General features: G+C 44.7%; 1 protein-coding gene across 1 annotated transcript in view; it reads right to left on the bottom strand.

Moving 5' to 3' along the window:
- The window catches only part of fstl5 (follistatin-like 5), a gene marked incomplete at both ends in the record, with an annotated part of 142166 nt that overhangs the window by 98876 nt on the left and 23290 nt on the right, over positions 1–20000 (bottom strand). Inside the window, 3 exon segments of the mRNA XM_080502377.1 lie at positions 2188–2223; positions 2225–2284; positions 2287–2375. Of these exon segments, the coding sequence (XP_080358503.1) occupies positions 2188–2223; positions 2225–2284; positions 2287–2375 (185 nt within the window).

Here is a 20000-nt window from a genome sequence, read left to right as displayed (position 1 = left end):
AATAATAATAATAATAATAATAATAATAATAATAATAGTGATAATAATAATAATAATGTTGGGTTGAAAAAGAGTTAAATTAAAAAAACCAATCAAATAATTCAGATATCATTGGGCCGACCTGGTGTTTGATGTGTGACGGGGCAGGCGGGATTCGATCTCCATTTTTCCGCCACTGAGCTCATATTCCTTCCAATGACAGTGTTGAACAATGAAAGCAGGGAAAGAGGCTCTGATTTGCCATTTCAAAAGGGCACATAAAAACTGAAAGGGCAGAAACAGGCGCCGCTTCTTGTGCACAATCCTGCGAGCCGGCTAATCTCCGAACCGGCAGGAAAAAGGAAACTACATACACACACAAGTTTTATGTCATGTTTGTGACATTTAGAATTTCAGACAAACTTTAAGCGAGACTGGTGAGAAACACGACGTGTCAATATAAACCTCGTGATGCTGTGACGCCGTCCCCCCAGAAAATCTTTATGTTTTTATTAAGTGATTAATCAGAAGTTACTTTGCTCTCAGAACTACGATCCCGTTGCTATTCAGGCTTTAGAATACATGAATCTGTGCAGAAAATAACTGTTCTTATTGTTTCCCGGCTGCAATCGAGGTAAACGAGACGACCGTTTCCCTCACGTGGAGTTTTTGGTTTCTAAAGTGTGAAAACACGTCGATGGCCGGACGGATAGAAGAAAAACCCTTCCAGAGAAACACTGAGGAGCTTGAAAGGAAGTTTTCAAATCCACACTTCAGGCCGGCTGACGGCATCATCGTAGGGAAAACACAACACAACACTTTGTTGACTGTGACTTTCACTTACTGAGCCTTGATTTCTCCCCGCTTAATGGAAAAACATGTAAAAATATGCAAATTGTGTGAAAACCACGGCAAAAATCTCACTTTTTTCTTTCTTTTTTTTTGACGTGATACTTTGATTCCTTCAAGTTAAAACCCTGAAATATATTCAAATGAATGAAAGGAGTTGTGGTCCGCTGAGGGGGGGGGGGGGGGGGGGGCAACGACCAAGGTGACCCCGGCACAGGTGGGATCAGAACAGAAAGCGATTCCACGCCTGTGAGAATCACGGCGGGTTGCTTTACCCTCTCAATTATTCAAATGGCTTCGCTATTAAATCCCACCTCGGGTTCCGTGAGACGCTTTGTGACGCTCAGACTCCTTTTCCTTCCTCGCAAAGAGAAAGAACCTCTTTGTTCCCACGTTTCCTTTGGCGCCGCCGGTCAAAGGCTGCAGCCTCCCGGGAGTTTCCTTTTGACCCGCGTCGGGTTTTTTTGGTTTTTTTTTTTAAAAAGTCCGGCGCCACGCAGGGAAGGCTGAGCGCCGCCGAACGGCCGGGAGCTCCTTCTTTTAAACACCCGAACTCCAACGCGAGCTTTTTCTTCATTTGGAGTCAACGGCTTCGGGTGAAGACGCTCCGACTCGGTCGCCGTGGCAACGGGCCAAAACAACACTTTCTAAAAACGCGCCGTCGTACACGACCATGAAAAAAAGCAGTGGAAAAAGCAAATAGTTGGGGAAATTCTATATATAAATCAAGTTCCTATAACTTAAGTGTGTGTGTGTGTGTGTGTGTACGTGTGTGTGTGTGTGTGTGTGTGTGTGTGTGTTGCTTTCAGTACCAAAACAAACAGCACCCACTAGTGGCCCAGCATGACAACTGCATCGTTTTTCAGCGGTTCTACCGTTTCCATTTAAACACACACCGTGTGGTCCCCTGTGTCTTTTATTTATTTTATTGTTCTTATTTATTTTATTGCTTTTTATATTTCTATTTATTCTTTTAAATTGTTTTATTCTTATTTGTATTTTTTAATCTGTTTTTATTTTTTATTTTATGGTCTTATACTTATTTAGTGTCGGACTGTTTAGTTTAGTTTTTAAGTGCAGTTTCATGTGAAGCACTTTGGAAACGCTTTGTTAAAATAAAGTGGATTGGATTGGACACTGAAACTTGTGTTTTTACAACGTGTTTTCACTTGAAAATGTTGTAAATGACAGCCTGTGACGTCTTTAAAAAAAAAAAGTACTTTTCGCAGCTATTTGTTGACAAACAGTCCGTTTTAAGTCTTTGCTCCAGAAGAAATACTCACACTTTGAATAAAACACACAGTTTTCTTTTAAAACATTGAATATTTCATGGCCTGGTTATGAAACCAGCAGTCTGACCTGTGAGAGCTCGCTGGCGCCGACCTGACCGTCGGTCGTCTGCATCGAAGCGCTTGAACATCATGTCGACCAGCTGCTTCTTGGCGGCCATGTTGTCCGGCGGGGGGCGGAGCCTAGGAAGCGCTGCTCATGCAGATCCAGGATCTTGGTTTTCAGTCGACGGTAGTCGCTCAGTCTGCAGCTGTCGTCTGTGGAAAGACGGAGAGGAAAACATAAACATATCTGTCGAGACGCGAGACAGTCGTGTTGGAAAAGAATTATTTATATATAGATTATATGTATGTATATATGTGTGTGGTGTGTGTGTGTGTGTGTGTATATACTATACATATGTAATATACATATATATGTATGTATGTATATATAGACACACACATACACACACACATATATATATATATATATATATACACACACATATATACTTATACCTATATATACACCACACACATATATACATACACACACACATATATACACACACACACACATATATGCATATATATATGATATGTATGTAGTATATTTTTGTTTTTGTAATTATATTTAATAGCTGTATTATGTAATCATAAGGATATCTGTGTACAAACTAAAGAATATGTAATAAGTGGTGGCAATTTTTTATTTTTTTACTTCTTCCCATTCATTTTTTGAACAATGATCAGTGTTTTGTTATGTATTGTCTCTATGTTTATTTTTTTATATAAGTTTTTCTTTCTATTATATGTACAAATAGTTACATGATTTATTATATACATGTTCAAAATTTAAAAAAAAATTAATCCTAAATTCAGTCATTCAAACGTCATTTAAGTGTCATGAAGACGTTCACCAGCGGATAATTAATAAACACCTCACTGGTGCAGAGAAGTAAAGCCTTGATTAAACAGACTGCAGGTATTACTCGTCATTCGCCACTCCGGTACCAATTAGCATCTGTTCCTGCGACAATCCACCTGAAGCTCCGGCATAATGAAGCGATAAGCTGCTGTTTGTAGCGAACGGGCCGGATGAGAGCTCGTCTTCCTGGCGGTGACAAAGGATTACTTCCCCGAGAGGAGCGGCGCACCCCGACGTCTCGGGCTGAAAGAGAAGCCGCCGCTAACGGATCCGTCACCCGGGCGTCGGCAGCTAATCCCGACGCCGAACCGCCGCGCCGCCGTATTTACAACCCGCCATCAAAGCCTGGCATCAAAGGAGTCGAGGAGATGAAAGGTGGAGCGCAGCCAAAGAGGAAATAATGACGAGGAGCGGAGGTTGACGCGTGTCAGATCGAGGCCCTCCGTCGTCAGGACGTGGGAGCACTTCTACGCCGACGACTCTTCTATTATCTGAGCGTCGGGCGGCTCACAGGAGGAACTTCCCTTGTTGACTGGGAAGATTCTGGAAGCTCTTCTGGAAACACCGACATTCTCCCGCGTCAGATTAGCGCAGTTTGCCGCAGTCGATGAGGCGAGGGAACTTTTTGTCTAATGAGTTCCTCCTGAGAGGCGACGGCGAGTTAATCAGAGGAACCGATACGGTTCATCATCAGATACAAGGATCTCATAAATTTGCTCCTCGGCGAAGCAACTCAAGCAATCAGCATTTAAATGAAACACTCGACGTAAGCCCGACGCCGGCGCTCATTAGAGGGCGAGAAGCCGCAGGAAGTTCCCCCGAACGCCGCCGGAGAAATCAATCGCTGCAACGCCAAGCTTATCAAGTCATTTCATTTTTGAATCTCGGTGACCTTGTAAGGGAAAAAAAACACACAGAACGTGCAAATCTTCATCCCTCAATTGTGTCGAATAAGTTGAATTGTTCAGTTTTAAAGTCTATAAATGCAAAAAAGCAAATACGTCTTACGAAATTAAAGTGAAGTTTTGAGAAGATCTGCGCTCAGCGACGAGTTTCAGACAAACAGATGAAGAAAACCATCAAATCAAATTCAGATTATGTCTTGATGTGTTTCTGATTGTTTTCCTTCGTCACGGTTTGTTTTGTCAACTTGTCTGCTTTGCGTTTTTACCTCCTAATTCAACACGAGGCTGCAGGGCCTGTAGTACACCTGCCAGGCCTTCGGGGGGCGCCGTGACTCACCAAACACACCAAAAACGCAGAAGAAGCCAGAGGCCAGGAGCCACAAGAAGGACGGTGGAACTCCAAAGAGTCACACAGATCTCCATTGAGAATCACAACAATTAAACAGTTAGCGAAGCGATTTACAGCCTTAAAGGGAAAGACGTCGTCCCCTCAGCCACACTGCCGTCCAGGGGCCGTCTGCAAATTACCCAACAGATACGACAGACCACGTCTCGCTGGCAGAACCAGTGTTGCAGTGTGATCAAGTGGCGCTGCGGTGAATATCAGCAAGTCATTTGGTATTTTTGTGGTTTTCGTGTTTCACCGTTGCAGCGGTGAGTCATTTGCAGACGGTCCCTGGACTTCATTAGAGAACAATGTTGACGTTTCTCCTCCTGCAAACAAAACTACTCTTGACTAAATGAGCTGCTAGCGTACTGCCTCCCGCACGGCGATGGGGAAAAGGGGCGTGGCTTGTGCGTTGACGGCGTTTCGTGAAAGCGCTAACGATGCAGGAAGTTGACGCTCCCAGACTGTGTCCGATCCACCAATTAACTCCTTCACAGTCGTGTCCCCTGAGGCGGCGCTGATCTTGTTATGGCAGGTTCCGCGTGAACCTGTGTGATAATGGCGCCGTGCTACGAGTGATGCGTTCAGGTGCGAGCAAAGAAAATCCGAACTCCTAGTTTCGCACGGGAGCTGTTTGTAGGTGGAGGAGCTGCACTCCGCGGCTGTTTTCAAGTGAGATGGAAAACTTTGCTAGCGTCTTGGGGTCGGTGTAGTCCAGTGTTTCTCAACCTCTGGTGTTTCCTCCAGATCTCGTCAGCTGAGTCGTGGGAAATTATCACATTTCACATTTTTTCTAAAAAAACCATTCACTCTCACAGCCTCAGTGTGTTGCAGAGTAATCATGTATAAATACTCTTCACCACTAGAGGGCAGCACGGAACTTTGCCGGTGAAATGTAAAGTGACAGACGTCAGTGTGGTTCATCTCCACCTCCTGCTACCATCTTGGATCAAAGTACTGTGTCAGTGACAGTGATGGAGAAGTTTTTGAAAACCAGGATCTCAGCTCTTCATCCATCAGGTCCAGGTTTCACACTGAGGGAGTCACTATTAAAAAAAGTCCTTGCTTTCTGGATTTACTGGATTCCTGTTGATAAAACTTTGATGAGAATTACTTTGATGTCTTTGATAAGAATGACTTTGATGTCTTTGATTAGAAAGACTTTATATTGTTAATAGAGGCTGCAGAGTTTAACTTTTTAACATTTTCAGGTGGAGGTGTGGCTCCAGAGTTTTACAAACAAAAAGGTGTGTCTCGGCTCAAAAAGGTAGAACAACACTGCGATATCAGAACGTCGCTTTGCCAAATGTGAAATCCAGACGACTTGACGAGAGTTAAAAAGCGACCGAGGGGAGGCCCACGTCATTCGTGTTCGACTATTAAAAATACTGGAGCAGCAGCGTCCCTGGAAATATCTCTGCGTTTAGGCTGGAAGCCATTTATTCCAAAAAAACAGCCGCACTCACGTGCGGCTGTTTTTTTGGAATAAATGGCTTCCAGCCTAAACGCAGAGATATTTCCAGGTTCGCTTCCTTTGCAAAAGACGCTCTCACATTACGAAATATCAATCTGACTTGTGGGATTTTAGTGATTATCTTCCACCGCCTGACTCAACGTGACCCGTTTCAGCTCCGTCAGCTGCTTCCTGCCGAACCTTCGGCTGAATGGAAAATGTCATTAGTTTCATCCACGTCTCAGACTGACAGGAGCTGTTTCATATCATTTCGTTGTGAGTCGGTAAGATTTTCCCCGCGATGTTTCCGCCACGTTCCTCCTGAAATCCTGCAGAAAGGAGCGGCGCTGTTGGTGGTTCGGCTTTTTAATAATGACTGAAGTTCAGAGAGCTCTGAATCGGAACATTTCATTGATTGCACACTGAAAAGAGAAAACCGGGACGAGCAATTCAGAACAAATACATTAAAAAAGAAAAAAAACTGTCGATGAACAAGCACAACAACAAATTTCCCCCTTTTTTCTCTGGCCGGTCGTTTTGTGAAGGTCAGATCTTTTTCCGCTGTGGATTGTGTGAAAACTCGCAGGTACAGAAGTCACACATTGACACACTTGTTGTTTCAGTCCTCAGAAAATCCCATTAAGACATCAGTTCATGTCTCATAGGACACATCCAGGATCACGTCATGTCTCATAGGACACATCCAGGATCAGTTCATGTCTCATAGGACACATCCAGGATCAGTTCATGTCTCATAGGACACATCCAGGATCAGTTCATGTCTCATAGGACACATCCAGGATCAGGTCATGTCTCATAGGACACATCCAGGATCAGTTCATGTCTCATAGGACACATCCAGGATCACGTCATGTCTCATAGGACACATCCAGGATCACGTCATGTCTCATAGGACACATCCAGGATCAGTTCATGTCTCATAGGACACATCCAGGATCAGTTCATGTCTCATAGGACACATCCAGGATCAGTTCATGTCTCATAGGACACATCCAGGATCAGTTCATGTCTCATAGGACACATCCAGGATCAGTTCATGTCTCATAGGACACATCCAGGATCACGTCATGTCTCATAGGACACATCCAGGATCACGTCATGTCTCATAGGACACATCCAGGATCAGTTCATGTCTCATAGGACACATCCAGGATCACGTCATGTCTCATAGGACACATCCAGGATCACGTCATGTCTCATAGGACACATCCAGGATCAGTTCATGTCTCATAGGACACATCCAGGATCAGTTCATGTCTCATAGGACACATCCAGGATCAGTTCATGTCTCATAGGACACATCCAGGATCAGTTCATGTCTCATAGGACACATCCAGGATCAGTTCATGTCTCATAGGACACATCCAGGATCACGTCATGTCTCATAGGACACATCCAGGATCACGTCATGTCTCATAGGACACATCCAGGATCAGTTCATGTCTCATAGGACACATCCAGGATCACGTCATGTCTCATAGGACACATCCAGGATCACGTCATGTCTCATAGGACACATCCAGGATCAGTTCATGTCTCATAGGACACATCCAGGATCACGTCATGTCTCATAGGACACATCCAGGATCACGTCATGTCTCATAGGACACATCCAGGATCAGTTCATGTCTCATAGGACACATCCAGGATCAGTTCATGTCTCATAGGACACATCCAGGATCAGTTCATGTCTCATAGGACACATCCAGGATCAGTTCATGTCTCATAGGACACATCCAGGATCAGTTCATGTCTCATAGGACACATCCAGGATCAGTTCATGTCTCATAGGACACATCCAGGATCACGTCATGTCTCATAGGACACATCCAGGATCAGTTCATGTCTCATAGGACACATCCAGGATCACGTCATGTCTCATAGGACACATCCAGGATCACGTCATGTCTCATAGGACACATCCAGGATCACCTCCTCACATGTCTGCTCAGGATTCTCATGCCTTCTGTTTGTTTATTTATACTTTCAATGAATAAAAACATGAAATCCAACACATCATCCAAAACACTCCAGATTAATTTTTACTTCACTGTTATTATTCACGTTTATATTTTCCACTATTCGCGGCTCTGAAACGTCTGTTGGTGGGAAATAACAGTATTATTGCACCTCAGTGGTGATTAAATGTGTTGAAACAGGAAGTGTTCACGATGAATTGTTTAAAACGAGAAGGCAGTGAGAGCAGGTCTTTCTTGTCACCTGACCTGAGAGCGTCCGTCCTCGTCACGTTGGGAGTTTACTTGTCGAGTTTCTGAGTTATTGTGTTGACCAACTATCCAACTATCCAACCAACCTACATACCAAACAACCAACCAATTAACCAACCGGCCATCCACCTAACCAACCAACCAACCAACTATCTAACCAATTAACCAACCAACCAACCAACCAACCAATTAACCAACCAACCAAACAAACCAATTAATCAACCAACCAACCAACCAACCAACATACCAAACAACCAACCAATTAACCAACCGGCCATCCACCTAACCAACCAACCAACCAACCAACCAATTAACCAACCAACCAACCAACCAACATACCAAACAACCAACCAATTAACCAACCGGCCATCCACCTAACCAACCAACCAACTATCTAACCAATTAACCAATCAACCATCCAACCAACCAATCAACCAACCATCCAACCAACCAACCAACCAATTAACCAACCCACCAACCAACCAACCAAGCAGCAAACCATCCAGCCCTTGACCTTACCAAACACCAACCAGTTAAACAATCGACCAACCATCCAACCAACTATCCAACCAACCATCCAACCAACTATCCAACCAACCAACCAACCAACCATCCAACCAACTATCCAACCAACCAACCAACCAACCAACCAACCAACCAAGCAGCAAACCATCCAGCCCTTGACCTTACCAAACACCAACCAATTAAACAATCAACTAATCAACCAACCAACCCTGACTGACCAATGAGCTCATTGGCCGGCCGGCCAGAAGGCCAACCAATCAGAAGCGGAATACAATTCAGATATATCATCACATTAGTAATATATCATCACCTTTGTTCTACTTATTTTACTCGGTGACCTAGTTTGCAGCCAAGTGAAGAAAAGTACTAGTTAGCATGTGTTAGTGGTTTGACTGGCTGATGAAGGGTTGAATTACCGTCACGAGTCATAAAACACGATCAGTCGCATGTTGTCAAGATAATGTGTTTCATTTTCTCTCGTTGACAACAATATATTTCCGCTGATTAAAAAACCAAGAAGTAAAGTCTGTCATGTTTCCTCTCACTGTGTATAAAGACACAATCAGCTCTTTGACGACACAAAGTTAATACACGGCGCCTTTGACCCGCGATTGATTAACGATCAAACCGCCGGCGGCGTCGATTCAGACGCATCCCGTTCAGCGCCGAGGTAATTTGCGCGGCGGAGGCAGTTACACAATACTTTGGATTGTATAAAACACAATCAGTCTCCTGAAACGCAGCAGATCTCGATGTGACCAAATCAATTGGACAGAAAAGAAAGAACAGATTTCTGGTTCCCTGAAGTGCAGGTTTGACTGAAGCGTGCTAGCTTAGTTCATTTGACAGATTACAGTGGGCCTCCCCTGATTACTGCTCCCCCTCCCCCGTGTGGGCGTGTGTGTGTGTGTGTGTGTGTGCTAGCACAATGCTACGTTGACGTAGCCGACCTTCATATCTCCAGGAAACGCCAGCAGCCGTCTGTCTTTTATTCATTTTGCCATTCGTGACCCAAGATGGCGTCTCCGGCGCCGCCGCTGGTCAAAACGGCGCGGCGGCTCGTGCGCCTTGCAGAGAAAGGATCCAACTGAGCGGCCGCTCTCTGTGCTCTGACGTCCCCAACAAAACACTCGATCCAAGAGTCGGCCGCTAAAGAAGCAGCTGTTCACACCCCGAGACTCGCAGGAAGCTTCAGACTCAACATCTGGCGGGAGCTCAGGCGGCGTCCCGCTGACAGGCGCAGCGGCGAAAACCAGACCGACGCGCCGTTCCGCGGCGCCGCGCGCCTTACGTTCTCCACTGGGACCTGCAGGCTTTCAAGTAGTTGGCGAAGTTTTAGACAGAAATGGGGACAAAAGGAGGAAACGTCCACCGACACTTTGATCGTTGGTGGAGACGAGTGACGGGTTGGGGGGGACAAACGTCGTCAACCTCACAGTGTGAGGCTCCTGGTGAGGCTCCTGGTGAGGCTCCTGGCTGTTGAGGTTCCTGGCTGGTGAGGCTCCTGGTGAGGCTCCTGGTTGGTGAGGCTCCTGGCTGGTGAGGCTCCTGGTGAGGCTCCTGGTGAGGCTCCTGGTGAGGCTCCTGGTGAGGCTCCTGGCTGTTGAGGTTCCTGGCTGGTGAGGCTCCTGGCTGGTGACGCTCCTGGTTGGTGAGGCTCCTGGTTGGTGAGGCTCCTGGCTGGTGAGGCTCATGGTGAGGCTCCTGGTTGATGAGCTTCCTGGTTGGTGAGGCTCCTGATGAGGCTCCTGGTGAGGCTCCTGGTTGATGAGCTTCCTGGTTGGTGAGGCTCCTGGCTGGTGAGGATCCTGGCTGGTGAGGCTCCTGGTGAGGCTCCTGGTGAGGCTCCTGGCTGGTGAGGCTCCTGGTGAGGCTCCTGGCTGGTGAGGCTCCTCAGAAAGGTCATGTGACCAGGTTGTGTTGATCACATGACAGTCAGACATGAGCCCCTCCCCCCAGGATTTCATCCACTAATACTCACATTCTCACATTTCTACTTCATAAAATGTCCAAAAATGTGTCGCGTCATACTGAAAATGCTCCTTTAACACAAATCGGTGGAAAATATAAATATGTCTTTTATGAAGGCTTTTCTTTCTTTTCCCATGCCGTGACCTCACCGCTGCAGTGCGACCTGCGTGTTCGGTCCAGTTAGAGGAAACGTCGGCAGACGCCTCACGTGCAGGGCGAAGGAAAGGCGACGTGTGGCGGCTGTTTGTTGCTGCAGACGCTCGTCTGAGTCCCACTGAGGTGTGAAGGAACGAGAGGAAGTGACATTCTTCAGACGCCTTCGCCGGCTGCCAGTCAAAACCCTGCCAATGTTTGTTTTTTTCTTCCAGTTTCACACATTTGTTTGCCACCGACTCTAATTTGAGCGACTGCGGTCCGGACGGGGGGCTGCCACCGTCAACAACTGAAGCAGCCTCTGAAGGCAGCATGTGTTCCTCCCTAACTCTTCTTTTATTGAGAAAGAAAAAACAAGAAGGCCGTTGCTGGGCTAATCCCCCGCCGGAGGGCTTTCTATTTTCTCACAAAGCCAGCTCTAAGGCAGCACACTTGGTACACTAGAGGGTGTTCCATGGGTCCTAGTAGATCATTATGTAGAATCTGAAAGGTCTTCTTCATAAGCTATGTCAAAATACGTCTCCAGAGCCCAAAAGGTGTTTTTAAGCACTTCGTGACCCTGTGACCTACTTAATATGCTAATTAGGTCAAGGTACCCCTTCCCCCCACAGGGAGTCTCCATGTGTGAAGTTTGGTGACTGTGGGCCCAGGGGTTGCTGAGAAAGAAGGAGAAACATTCATATGATAATACATGTACTGTGCTTGGTACGCTGGAGGGTGTCCCCAGAGTACTAGTAGGTGTGTATAAAATATCAGAGCCCTAGCTCAAAAACCTAGGCCTCCAGAGCCCAAAATGTGTTTTTAAGCACTTCGTGACCCTGTGACCTACTTAATATGCAAATTAGGTAGGCAAATTAGTATCCCTTCCCCCTCTGAGATGCATCCACATGTGAAGTTTGGTCACTGTGGGCCCAGGGGTTGCCGAGATATAGGTAGAAACGTTTGAACGGACAGACGGACGGATGTACGGACGTACGGACGTACGTACGTACGGAGACTGTTTCAAGATCCCCCTTCGGGGCCTATCAGCCACGGCGGGGGATAAAAATAAAAATCAGCAGACAGTTGGTCTTTTGAAAAGCGTGTTGAAGAGCACGATCCGCTGATCACTTCCCCACTGGAGTCGAGTGGGAAGAACTGCAGAGGTCAGAGCTTCCGATTTGCATGCCCCCCCCCCCCCCCCCCCTCCCCCCCTCCCCCCTCCATCAAATCATCCACTCGACCTCTGGCGCCCCAGATGGAATCAGAATTCACAGATTATACCCTTATTAACCTTCCCTTTTCATTTCCACACAGTAATGAGCCCCGTCTTAAATTGGGGAGAGGAAAAGCACTAATATGTGAACTCTGCTCTCAGTTCCGGCGGCGGAGTCGTGGAAGAGTCAAGACTCTTTTATTTTGAAGCTTTCAGAAAAGCCTGGATGTTCTCGTTTTATGAAATATATCAAAAGGTCTGAGAATGAAAGTGAACTCCTTCAAAACACCGAAACGTGAAAAACATTCCACTTTCTATTACAGAAAAGAATAAACGAATGCTCCGATACGTTTGATGGCAAGAACGTCTCCAGGAAGTCATTTTCCTCGTGATCGGAGTTGATTTACGTGTGATTTCACTCATGGCGTCAATCTGAAGCCCTTTTTTTTACACGGCAAGTGAAAACATCAGCTTTCGCGTTTTCAGAGCAGAAAAGTTTACATGCCGATGGCAGAAACACAGAAAACGGTGTAGTTCTCATGTATGACCACTAGTGGGCACTGTGTTGTTTTTTTTTATTATTATTTCGAGCGCCATTATCGTATAAAGCAGTGTTTTTCAAACTTTTTGAGCCAACGCACACTTTGTTCTTTGGAACAATCTGGAGTATATTTAAGAGGGAAACAAGACGATATAAACACAACAGATCGAGATCTGCACAACTCGTGATGTCACACATAGGCTCCGCCCACGAAGAAGAAGGATTCCCCCGACTTCCTCGGCTGGAGATTCAAAATTCAAATAACTTTGTTATGCGACAACAGTGGAGGGGCAGAGTCGGAGGAACCTTACAAGTAGAACCCAACTATCGTTTTTTGCAAAGTAGTGTTTTACATTTCACTGGGACTTTAAACAAAGTAGTGTTTTACATTTCACTGGGACTTTAAATAAAGTAGTGTTTTACATTTCACTGGGACTTTAAATAAAGTAGTGTTTTACATTTCACTGGGACTTTAAATAAAGTAGTGTTTTACATTTCACTGGGACTTTAAATAAAGTAGTGTTTTACATTTCACTGGGACTTTAAATAAAGTAGAGTTTTACATTTCACTGGGACTTTAAATAAAGCAGTGTTTCACATTTCACTGGAACTTTAAATAAAGTAGTGTTTTACATTTCACCGGGACTTTAAATAAAGTAGTGTTTTACATTTCACTGGGACTTTAAACAAAGTAGTGTTTTACATTTCACTGGGACTTTAAATAAAGTAGAGTTTTACATTTCACTGGAACTTTAAATAAAGTAGTGTTTTACATTTCACTGGGACTTTAAATAAAGTAGAGTTTTACATTTCACTGGAACTTTAAATAAAGTAGTGTTTCACATTTCACTGGAACTTTAAATAAAGTAGAGTTTTACATTTCACTGGAACTTTAAATAAAGTAGTGTTTCACATTTCACTGGAACTTTAAATAAAGTAGTGTTTTACATTTCACTGGGACTTTAAACAAAGTAGTGTTTCACATTTCACTGGAACTTTAAATAAAGTAGTGTTTCACATTTCACTGGAACTTTAAATAAAGTAGTGTTTCACATTTCACTGGGACTTTAAATAAAGTAGTGTTTCACATTTCACTGGAACTTTAAATAAAGTAGTGTTTTACATTTCACTGGGACTTTAAACAAAGTAGAGTTTTACATTTCACTGGGACTTTAAATAAAGTAGTGTTTTACATTTCACTGGGCCTTTAAAGGGGACTAAAAGTACTAAATAAAGGTCACTGAAGAGCACAAATAAAAGGTTTTCAGTTGTTCTCCGAGTCGTTTTGTTACACACAAGACAAGTCGAGACTTTTTACAGATTTTGTGAAACTGTCGCCTTTAATGGCGTCTTTGTTTAATCACTGTGCTCAATGTCTTGGGAAAAAAAGCCTGATTTTCCAGTTTTTTGTTTCGACTCTGAGGAGTAATTCATCAACAGCAACGTATTGACGGAGCTGCTTGAAGGTTCCTCACTGCTCTGAATGGCCTCGTTTGGAAAGGAGCATTTAAAAAAAAAAAATACTTTCCTGGTTTTAAAACGTTAAAGAGAAAACAGGTCGGCGTGGCGTTTGAGACGAAAACCATCAGAAGTAAATGAAGCCGTTCAATCTGGAGGTGAACCGTCAGCGTCTATGAAAGATCTTGACGGGGAAGAAGAACCAGCGGAATCTAAAATCTATCTTTTGTAATCCTCTTCAAATCATCCGTCATGAGTCCAAATGACCGGAGTACAATGGATCATCAGCCGAGTACCGTGAGAATCTGTGTTCTTGGCTCCATCAGGCTGAAATACAACAAGACGGAACCTTCCTGACCTTGAAATTCCCTTTAAAACTCATTTGTGTGGAAGCACACGCTCAGGCTGAGAGGGAAATAATGAGCAACATATAAGAGTAGATAAACAAGCCTATACAGGTAATACAACAATTTGCAGCAATATAGATTTTAATTGGCAACGAGGAGGACGTATATATACCCAGTTTAATTTAGCAGGTGAGGATAAATAAGCTCATTAAAGTGAGGACATGACGAGTCGACAAAAGAATAGACAGAGGAGCGATCATCCCTCGTTTATTTGACTTTGACCATTTTTAGTTTATTTTCACCTGAAGCTCAGAACTTCCTCACAAAGAGTCCTTTAACTGTCACCTTCATATTATTCGCCATAAAGAATACATATTAAACCATCTTCCAGCTGTACAAGTGAGCAGTGCTTGGTACTCGGTGTCGGCGAGTAGCTAAACGTTAGTATAGGTACTCACACATTTCTGAACTTATATTTGTGAGAAAAATACAACTTTCATTTACAGTCACGAGTTTAATTTTGAACGCTGAATGTGATTCATATGGACATAAATATCAGATAAACTGTACGAATGTTTGATTTCTCTCAATAAATTCCCCGCTTGTTATTCGTACAGTGACAGCGGCAAAAAAAAAAACTCCTCCACTTTTCCTCGACAGTCATAAACGACATCCAGAAACTTTTTTCCCCCTCGAGGATGAAAGATAACGGCTCTCCTGGGTAGGATGTAGGATGTAGGATGGTAGGATGTAGGATGGTAGGATGGCAGGGTGGTAGGATGTAGGATGGTAGAATGTAGGATGGCAGGATGTAGGATGGTAGGATGTAGGATGGTAGGATGTAGGATGGTAGGATGTAGGATGGTAGAATGTAGGATGGCAGGATGGTTGGATGGTAGGATGGTTGGATGTAGGATGGTAGGATGGTAGAATGTAGGATGGCAGGATGGCAGGATGGTTGGATGGTAGGATGTAGGATGGTAGGATGGTTGGATGTAGGATGGTTGGATGTAGGATGGTAGAATGTAGGATGGCAGGATGGTAGGATGCTAGGATGTAGGATGGTAGAATGTAGGATGGTAGGATGTAGGATGGTAGAATGTAGGATGGCAGGATGGCATGATGGTAGGATGTAGGATGGTTGGATGTAGGATGGTAGGATGGTTAGATGTAGGATGGCATGATGGTAGGATGTAGGATGGTTGGATGGTTGGATGTAGGATGGTTGGATGTAGGATGGTTGGATGTAGGATGTAGGATGGTTGGATGTAGGATGGTAGGATGGTAGGATGGTTGGATGTAGGATGGTAGGATGTAGGATGGTTGGATGTAGGATGGGGAAAATGCTCTGTGAAGCGTGGAGGAGAAAAGCTTTACAGTAATTGTGATTCACACTTTTTATTTTTTGTTGCTGTAACTAAACGATGTGACATCAGTGTGAAATGAAGGCAAACAAAATGTGATATTATAAACAGATAATAAACACGAGAGGAAACAAACAATATGGGGAAGCAGCTGCTGCACGACTGTCACCATCGTCCAGGGAGCACTCCTCCACCTCCTCCTCCTCCTCCCCTCCTCCTCCTCCTCCCTCCTCCTCCTCCTCCTCCCTCCTCCTCCACCACCACCCTCCTCCTCCTCCTCCTCCCTCCTCCTCCACCTCCTCCTCCTCCTCCCTCCTCCTCCTCCTCCTCCCTCCTCCTCCTCCTCCTCCCTCCTCCTCCTCCTCCTCCTCCTCCCTCCTCCTCCTCCTCCTCCCTCCTCCTCCTCCTCCTCCTCCTCCTCCTCCTCCTCCTCCTCCTCCTCCTCCTCCCTCCTCCTCCTCCTCCTCCCTCCTCCTCCACCACCACCTCCTCCTCCTCCTCCCTCCTCCTCCTCCCTCCTCCTCCACCACCACCTCCTCCTCCTCCTCCCTCCTCCTCCTCCCTCCTCCTCCTCCTCCTCCTCCCTCCTCCTCCACCTCCTCCCTCCTCCTCCCTCCTCCTCCCTCCACCTCCTTCCTCCTCCTCCCTCCTCCTCCTCCACCTCCTCCCTCCACCTCCTCCTCCCCCGCCCCTTTAAAAGCACTACTCTTTTATTTATACGGGGGAAAAAGGCGGCTCAGCGGAATAGCCGGAGTCAAGTCCAGTGAAGCTGTGCACCGCGCACACACACACACACACACACACACACACACACACACACACACACACACACACACACACACACACACACACACACACACACACACACACACACACACACACACACACACACACACACACACACACACACACACACACACACATGTTGTTGAAGCAAAGAACCCAGTTGAAAGCAGGAATCACAATCTCAGGACTCGACCCAGTCTGACGCTTCAGGACCTTCTAATCACTCCTCCTCCTCCTCCCTCCTCCTCCTCCTCCTCCCTCCTCCTCCTCCTCCTCCCTCCACCTCTTCCTCCTCCTCCCTCCACCTCCTCCTCCTCCTCCCTCCTCCCTCCACCTCTTCCTCCTCCTCCCTCCACCGCCTCCTCCTCCCTCCACCTCCTCCTCCTCCCTCCACCTCCACCTCCTCCTCCTCCCTCCACCTCTTCCTCCTCCTCCCTCCACCTCCACCTCCTCCTCCACCTCATCGTCATTAACGGGTGCGGAGCCGCGTCTTTATAGGACGCGCCGGCGGCTTTGTGTACACGGAGCTCTTTCTTCATTACGTTCACCAAGTCAACTCTTGGCAACTGGCCAAACCAATCCCTCCAGGGAGCGGCTCTCTAAATGGTCGTTAGTCTGCTGCAGCTGATAGATGGATTTACAGCCGGTGGCCAGAAGCGGAATATTATAAGCTGCTAACAAGGAATATGTAAAAAAAAACACACAAAAAACCGAATTGAAATAGCTCAATTGTTTCTGCTCAGATCGTGGATGGGAAGTTTGTGGATATATTTAATTAGCGCTCATGCGTTAGAGCTAAATTAATGATCTGATTTGCACTTTCTGTGTACTGAGCAAACAATATAAGAGGGACTTGTTACCACGAATCCCACGCCGTCCCTTTAATACGGTGGGTGTTTGGTGTGGAGGACGAGTCCTCCTCACACTGGCTTCTAATGTTGTGTTGTGGCTGTTTGTTGTTGTGTTGTGGCTTTTTGTTGTGTTGTGGCTTTTAATGGTTGTGTTGTGGCTTTTTGTTGTTGTGTTGTGGCTTTTAATTGCTATGTTGTGGCTTTTTGTTGTTGTGTTATGGCTTTTTGTTGTTGTGTTGTGGCTTTTATTGTTATGTTGTGGCTTTTAATGGTTGTGTTGTGGCTTTTTGTTGTTGTGTTGTGGCTTTTAATTGCTATGTTGTGGCTTTTTGTTGTTGTGTTATGGCTTTTATTGTTGTGTTATGGCTTTTTGTTGTTGTGTTATGGCTTTTAATTGTTATGTTGTGGCTTTTATTGTTATGTTGTGGCTTTTATTGTTGTGTTGTGGCATTTTGTTGTTGTGTTATGGCTTTTAATTGTGGCTTTTATTGTTGTATTGTGGCTTTTTGTTGTTGTGTTGTGGCTTTTAATTGCTATGTTGTGGCTTTTTGTTGTTGTGTTATGGCTTTTATTGTTGTGTTATGGCTTTTATTGTGTTATGGCTTTTATTGTTGTGTTATGGCTTTTATTGTGTTATGGCTTTTATTGTTGTGTTATGGCTTGTTGTTGTTGTGTTATGGCTTTTTGTTGTTGTGTTATGGCTTTTAATTGTTGTGTTATAGCTTTTATTGTTGTGTTATGGCTTTTATTGTTGTGTTATGGCTTGTTGTTGTTGTGTTATGGCTTTTTGTTGTTGTGTTATGGCTTTTAATTGTTATGTTGTGGCTTTTATTGTTATGTTGTGGCATTTTGTTGTTGTGTTATGGCTTTTAATTGTGGCTTTTATTGTTGTATTGTGGCTTTTTGTTGTTGTGTTGTGGCTTTTATTGTTGTGTTGTGGCATTTTGTTGTTGTGTTATGGCTTTTAATTGTGGCTTTTATTGTTGTATTGTGACTTTTTGTTGTTATGTTGTGGCTTTATGCTGTTGTGTTGTGGCTTTATGTTGTTGTCTTCTGGGTTTTTGTTGTTGTGTTGTGGTATTTGTTGTTGTGTTGTGGCTGTTTGTTGTTGTGTTGTGGTATTTGTTGTTGTGTTGTGGTATTTGCGGTTGCATGGTGCCGCCGGCCGTCTGGCAGTGAGGACAGGACGTCTGCTCAATTTGTCCTCAGTTCAATCTGCACACACTGACGCTCATCCCACAAATGGACGAGTCTCCACTCAAAGTGCTTCCTTCCTTCCAGACTTTATTTTCCCTGAAGGTCGGGACCAACTAGTTTCTTGCTGCTTTGGCCTCGATGTCACAAATTAAATATGGTCAAATCCAATGAAAAGCGGAAATAAACCCAGGCTGTCCAGTATGTAAAAGGCTTAATGACGGAAACAAACATCTTCACATTTTGAGCTTATAAACCCTTCAATTAGAGATTAAAATGCACAATGAAGCAACTATGATGAGCAGCATTCAATTAAAACCAATAAAAGCTGTTTGATGGATTAAATAGATTAATTTCAGGCTTTTTTTTGGTTTTGTGTGAGTATCAGTCCGTGTCCAGGGGTTTCTATGGAAACTTCCACACAGTCCTGATTGTTTTCCCAGAGTGTGGTGAACAGCTCAGGACAAACTCCCTCCCCCTCATTCAGTCTCTGTCACCACCGTTTCCTCGCCGCTCGCCGCTGCTCCCATCTTTCATCACAACTGCCTCTCTTCCTCCCGTCTTAATCTTTGATTTATTGCCGCCCTGCTGCTCCCGCCTTACCTTGACTGGAATCATTATCCAGGAGACTCAAACTTTACTTCATGTGCCCCCCCCCCCCCCCCCACTTCAGTCGGCTGGAAGAGCCTCAGGAGGCGGCCGCAGTTTGAGAAACTTTGACCAAACTTCCAGACATCGTTGCCACAGTTACCTTGAAAAAGTAATCTGATTACATTACTTTTACTCTTTCTTCCCCGTTGCCATCAGACTTCTGAACAGCTTCTGACATGTTTACATTTACACTTTCTTACTAATATTTTTGCACTGCTCTGTTATTTTATTTTATTTCATTTCATATTTTATTTTATTTTATTCTATTTTTATTCAATTTCTTGTGTATATACTTACTTATTTATGTATGTCGGCTCCAGGGTAGACGGCACAGTAAGAATTTCATTCACCGTGAAACCTGCTTTTACTGTTGAGATCACAATAAAACACCTTGAACCTTGAACCTTTACTGATTACTTGTTTTTAAAAGTCGCAGACGACACGTCCCACCGTCTCAACATAAAAAAACAACCCGATTCTGCTAAAAAAGGGGGCGGGGCTTCCTGGCTATATATATTTTTTAACTCGGGAAAATTACAGAAATTGTGCAAAAATCTCTGCAGTTGTGTTCTTGATGCACTGATATGATTTTATGATCATGTTTGTTAGTTCCTATTAATTTGTGTCACCTGAACGCACCGCGAGAGCAAGCTGGTCTGTGATTGGCTGAGAGTAGAGAAGGGGGCGGGTCAGGTGAACGCGCGGACCGGGTTTTGTTTAATAATAAAGCGGCTTTACAGACAAGAAGCTGTAAAGATTATTATATATATATATATATATATATATATATATAAACTGTTGACGCGACGACGCTGCTCGGAGCCACTGAAAACACAACTTTGTGAAAACGGCTCTTAAGGTGGAACTTTTTGAGAACGCTCCCACTCCGTCTGTGTGGTTTCACGCCAAAAAACAACCAACAGCTGAAACTCGTGGCCCGAC

This window comes from Blennius ocellaris (assembly GCF_963422515.1).
Source record: "Blennius ocellaris genome assembly, chromosome: 9".
Taxonomy (NCBI): Eukaryota; Metazoa; Chordata; class Actinopteri; order Blenniiformes; family Blenniidae; genus Blennius; species Blennius ocellaris.
The sequence above is the reverse complement of the archived record's forward strand: the minus strand, read 5'-3'. Positions and strand labels throughout refer to the sequence as shown.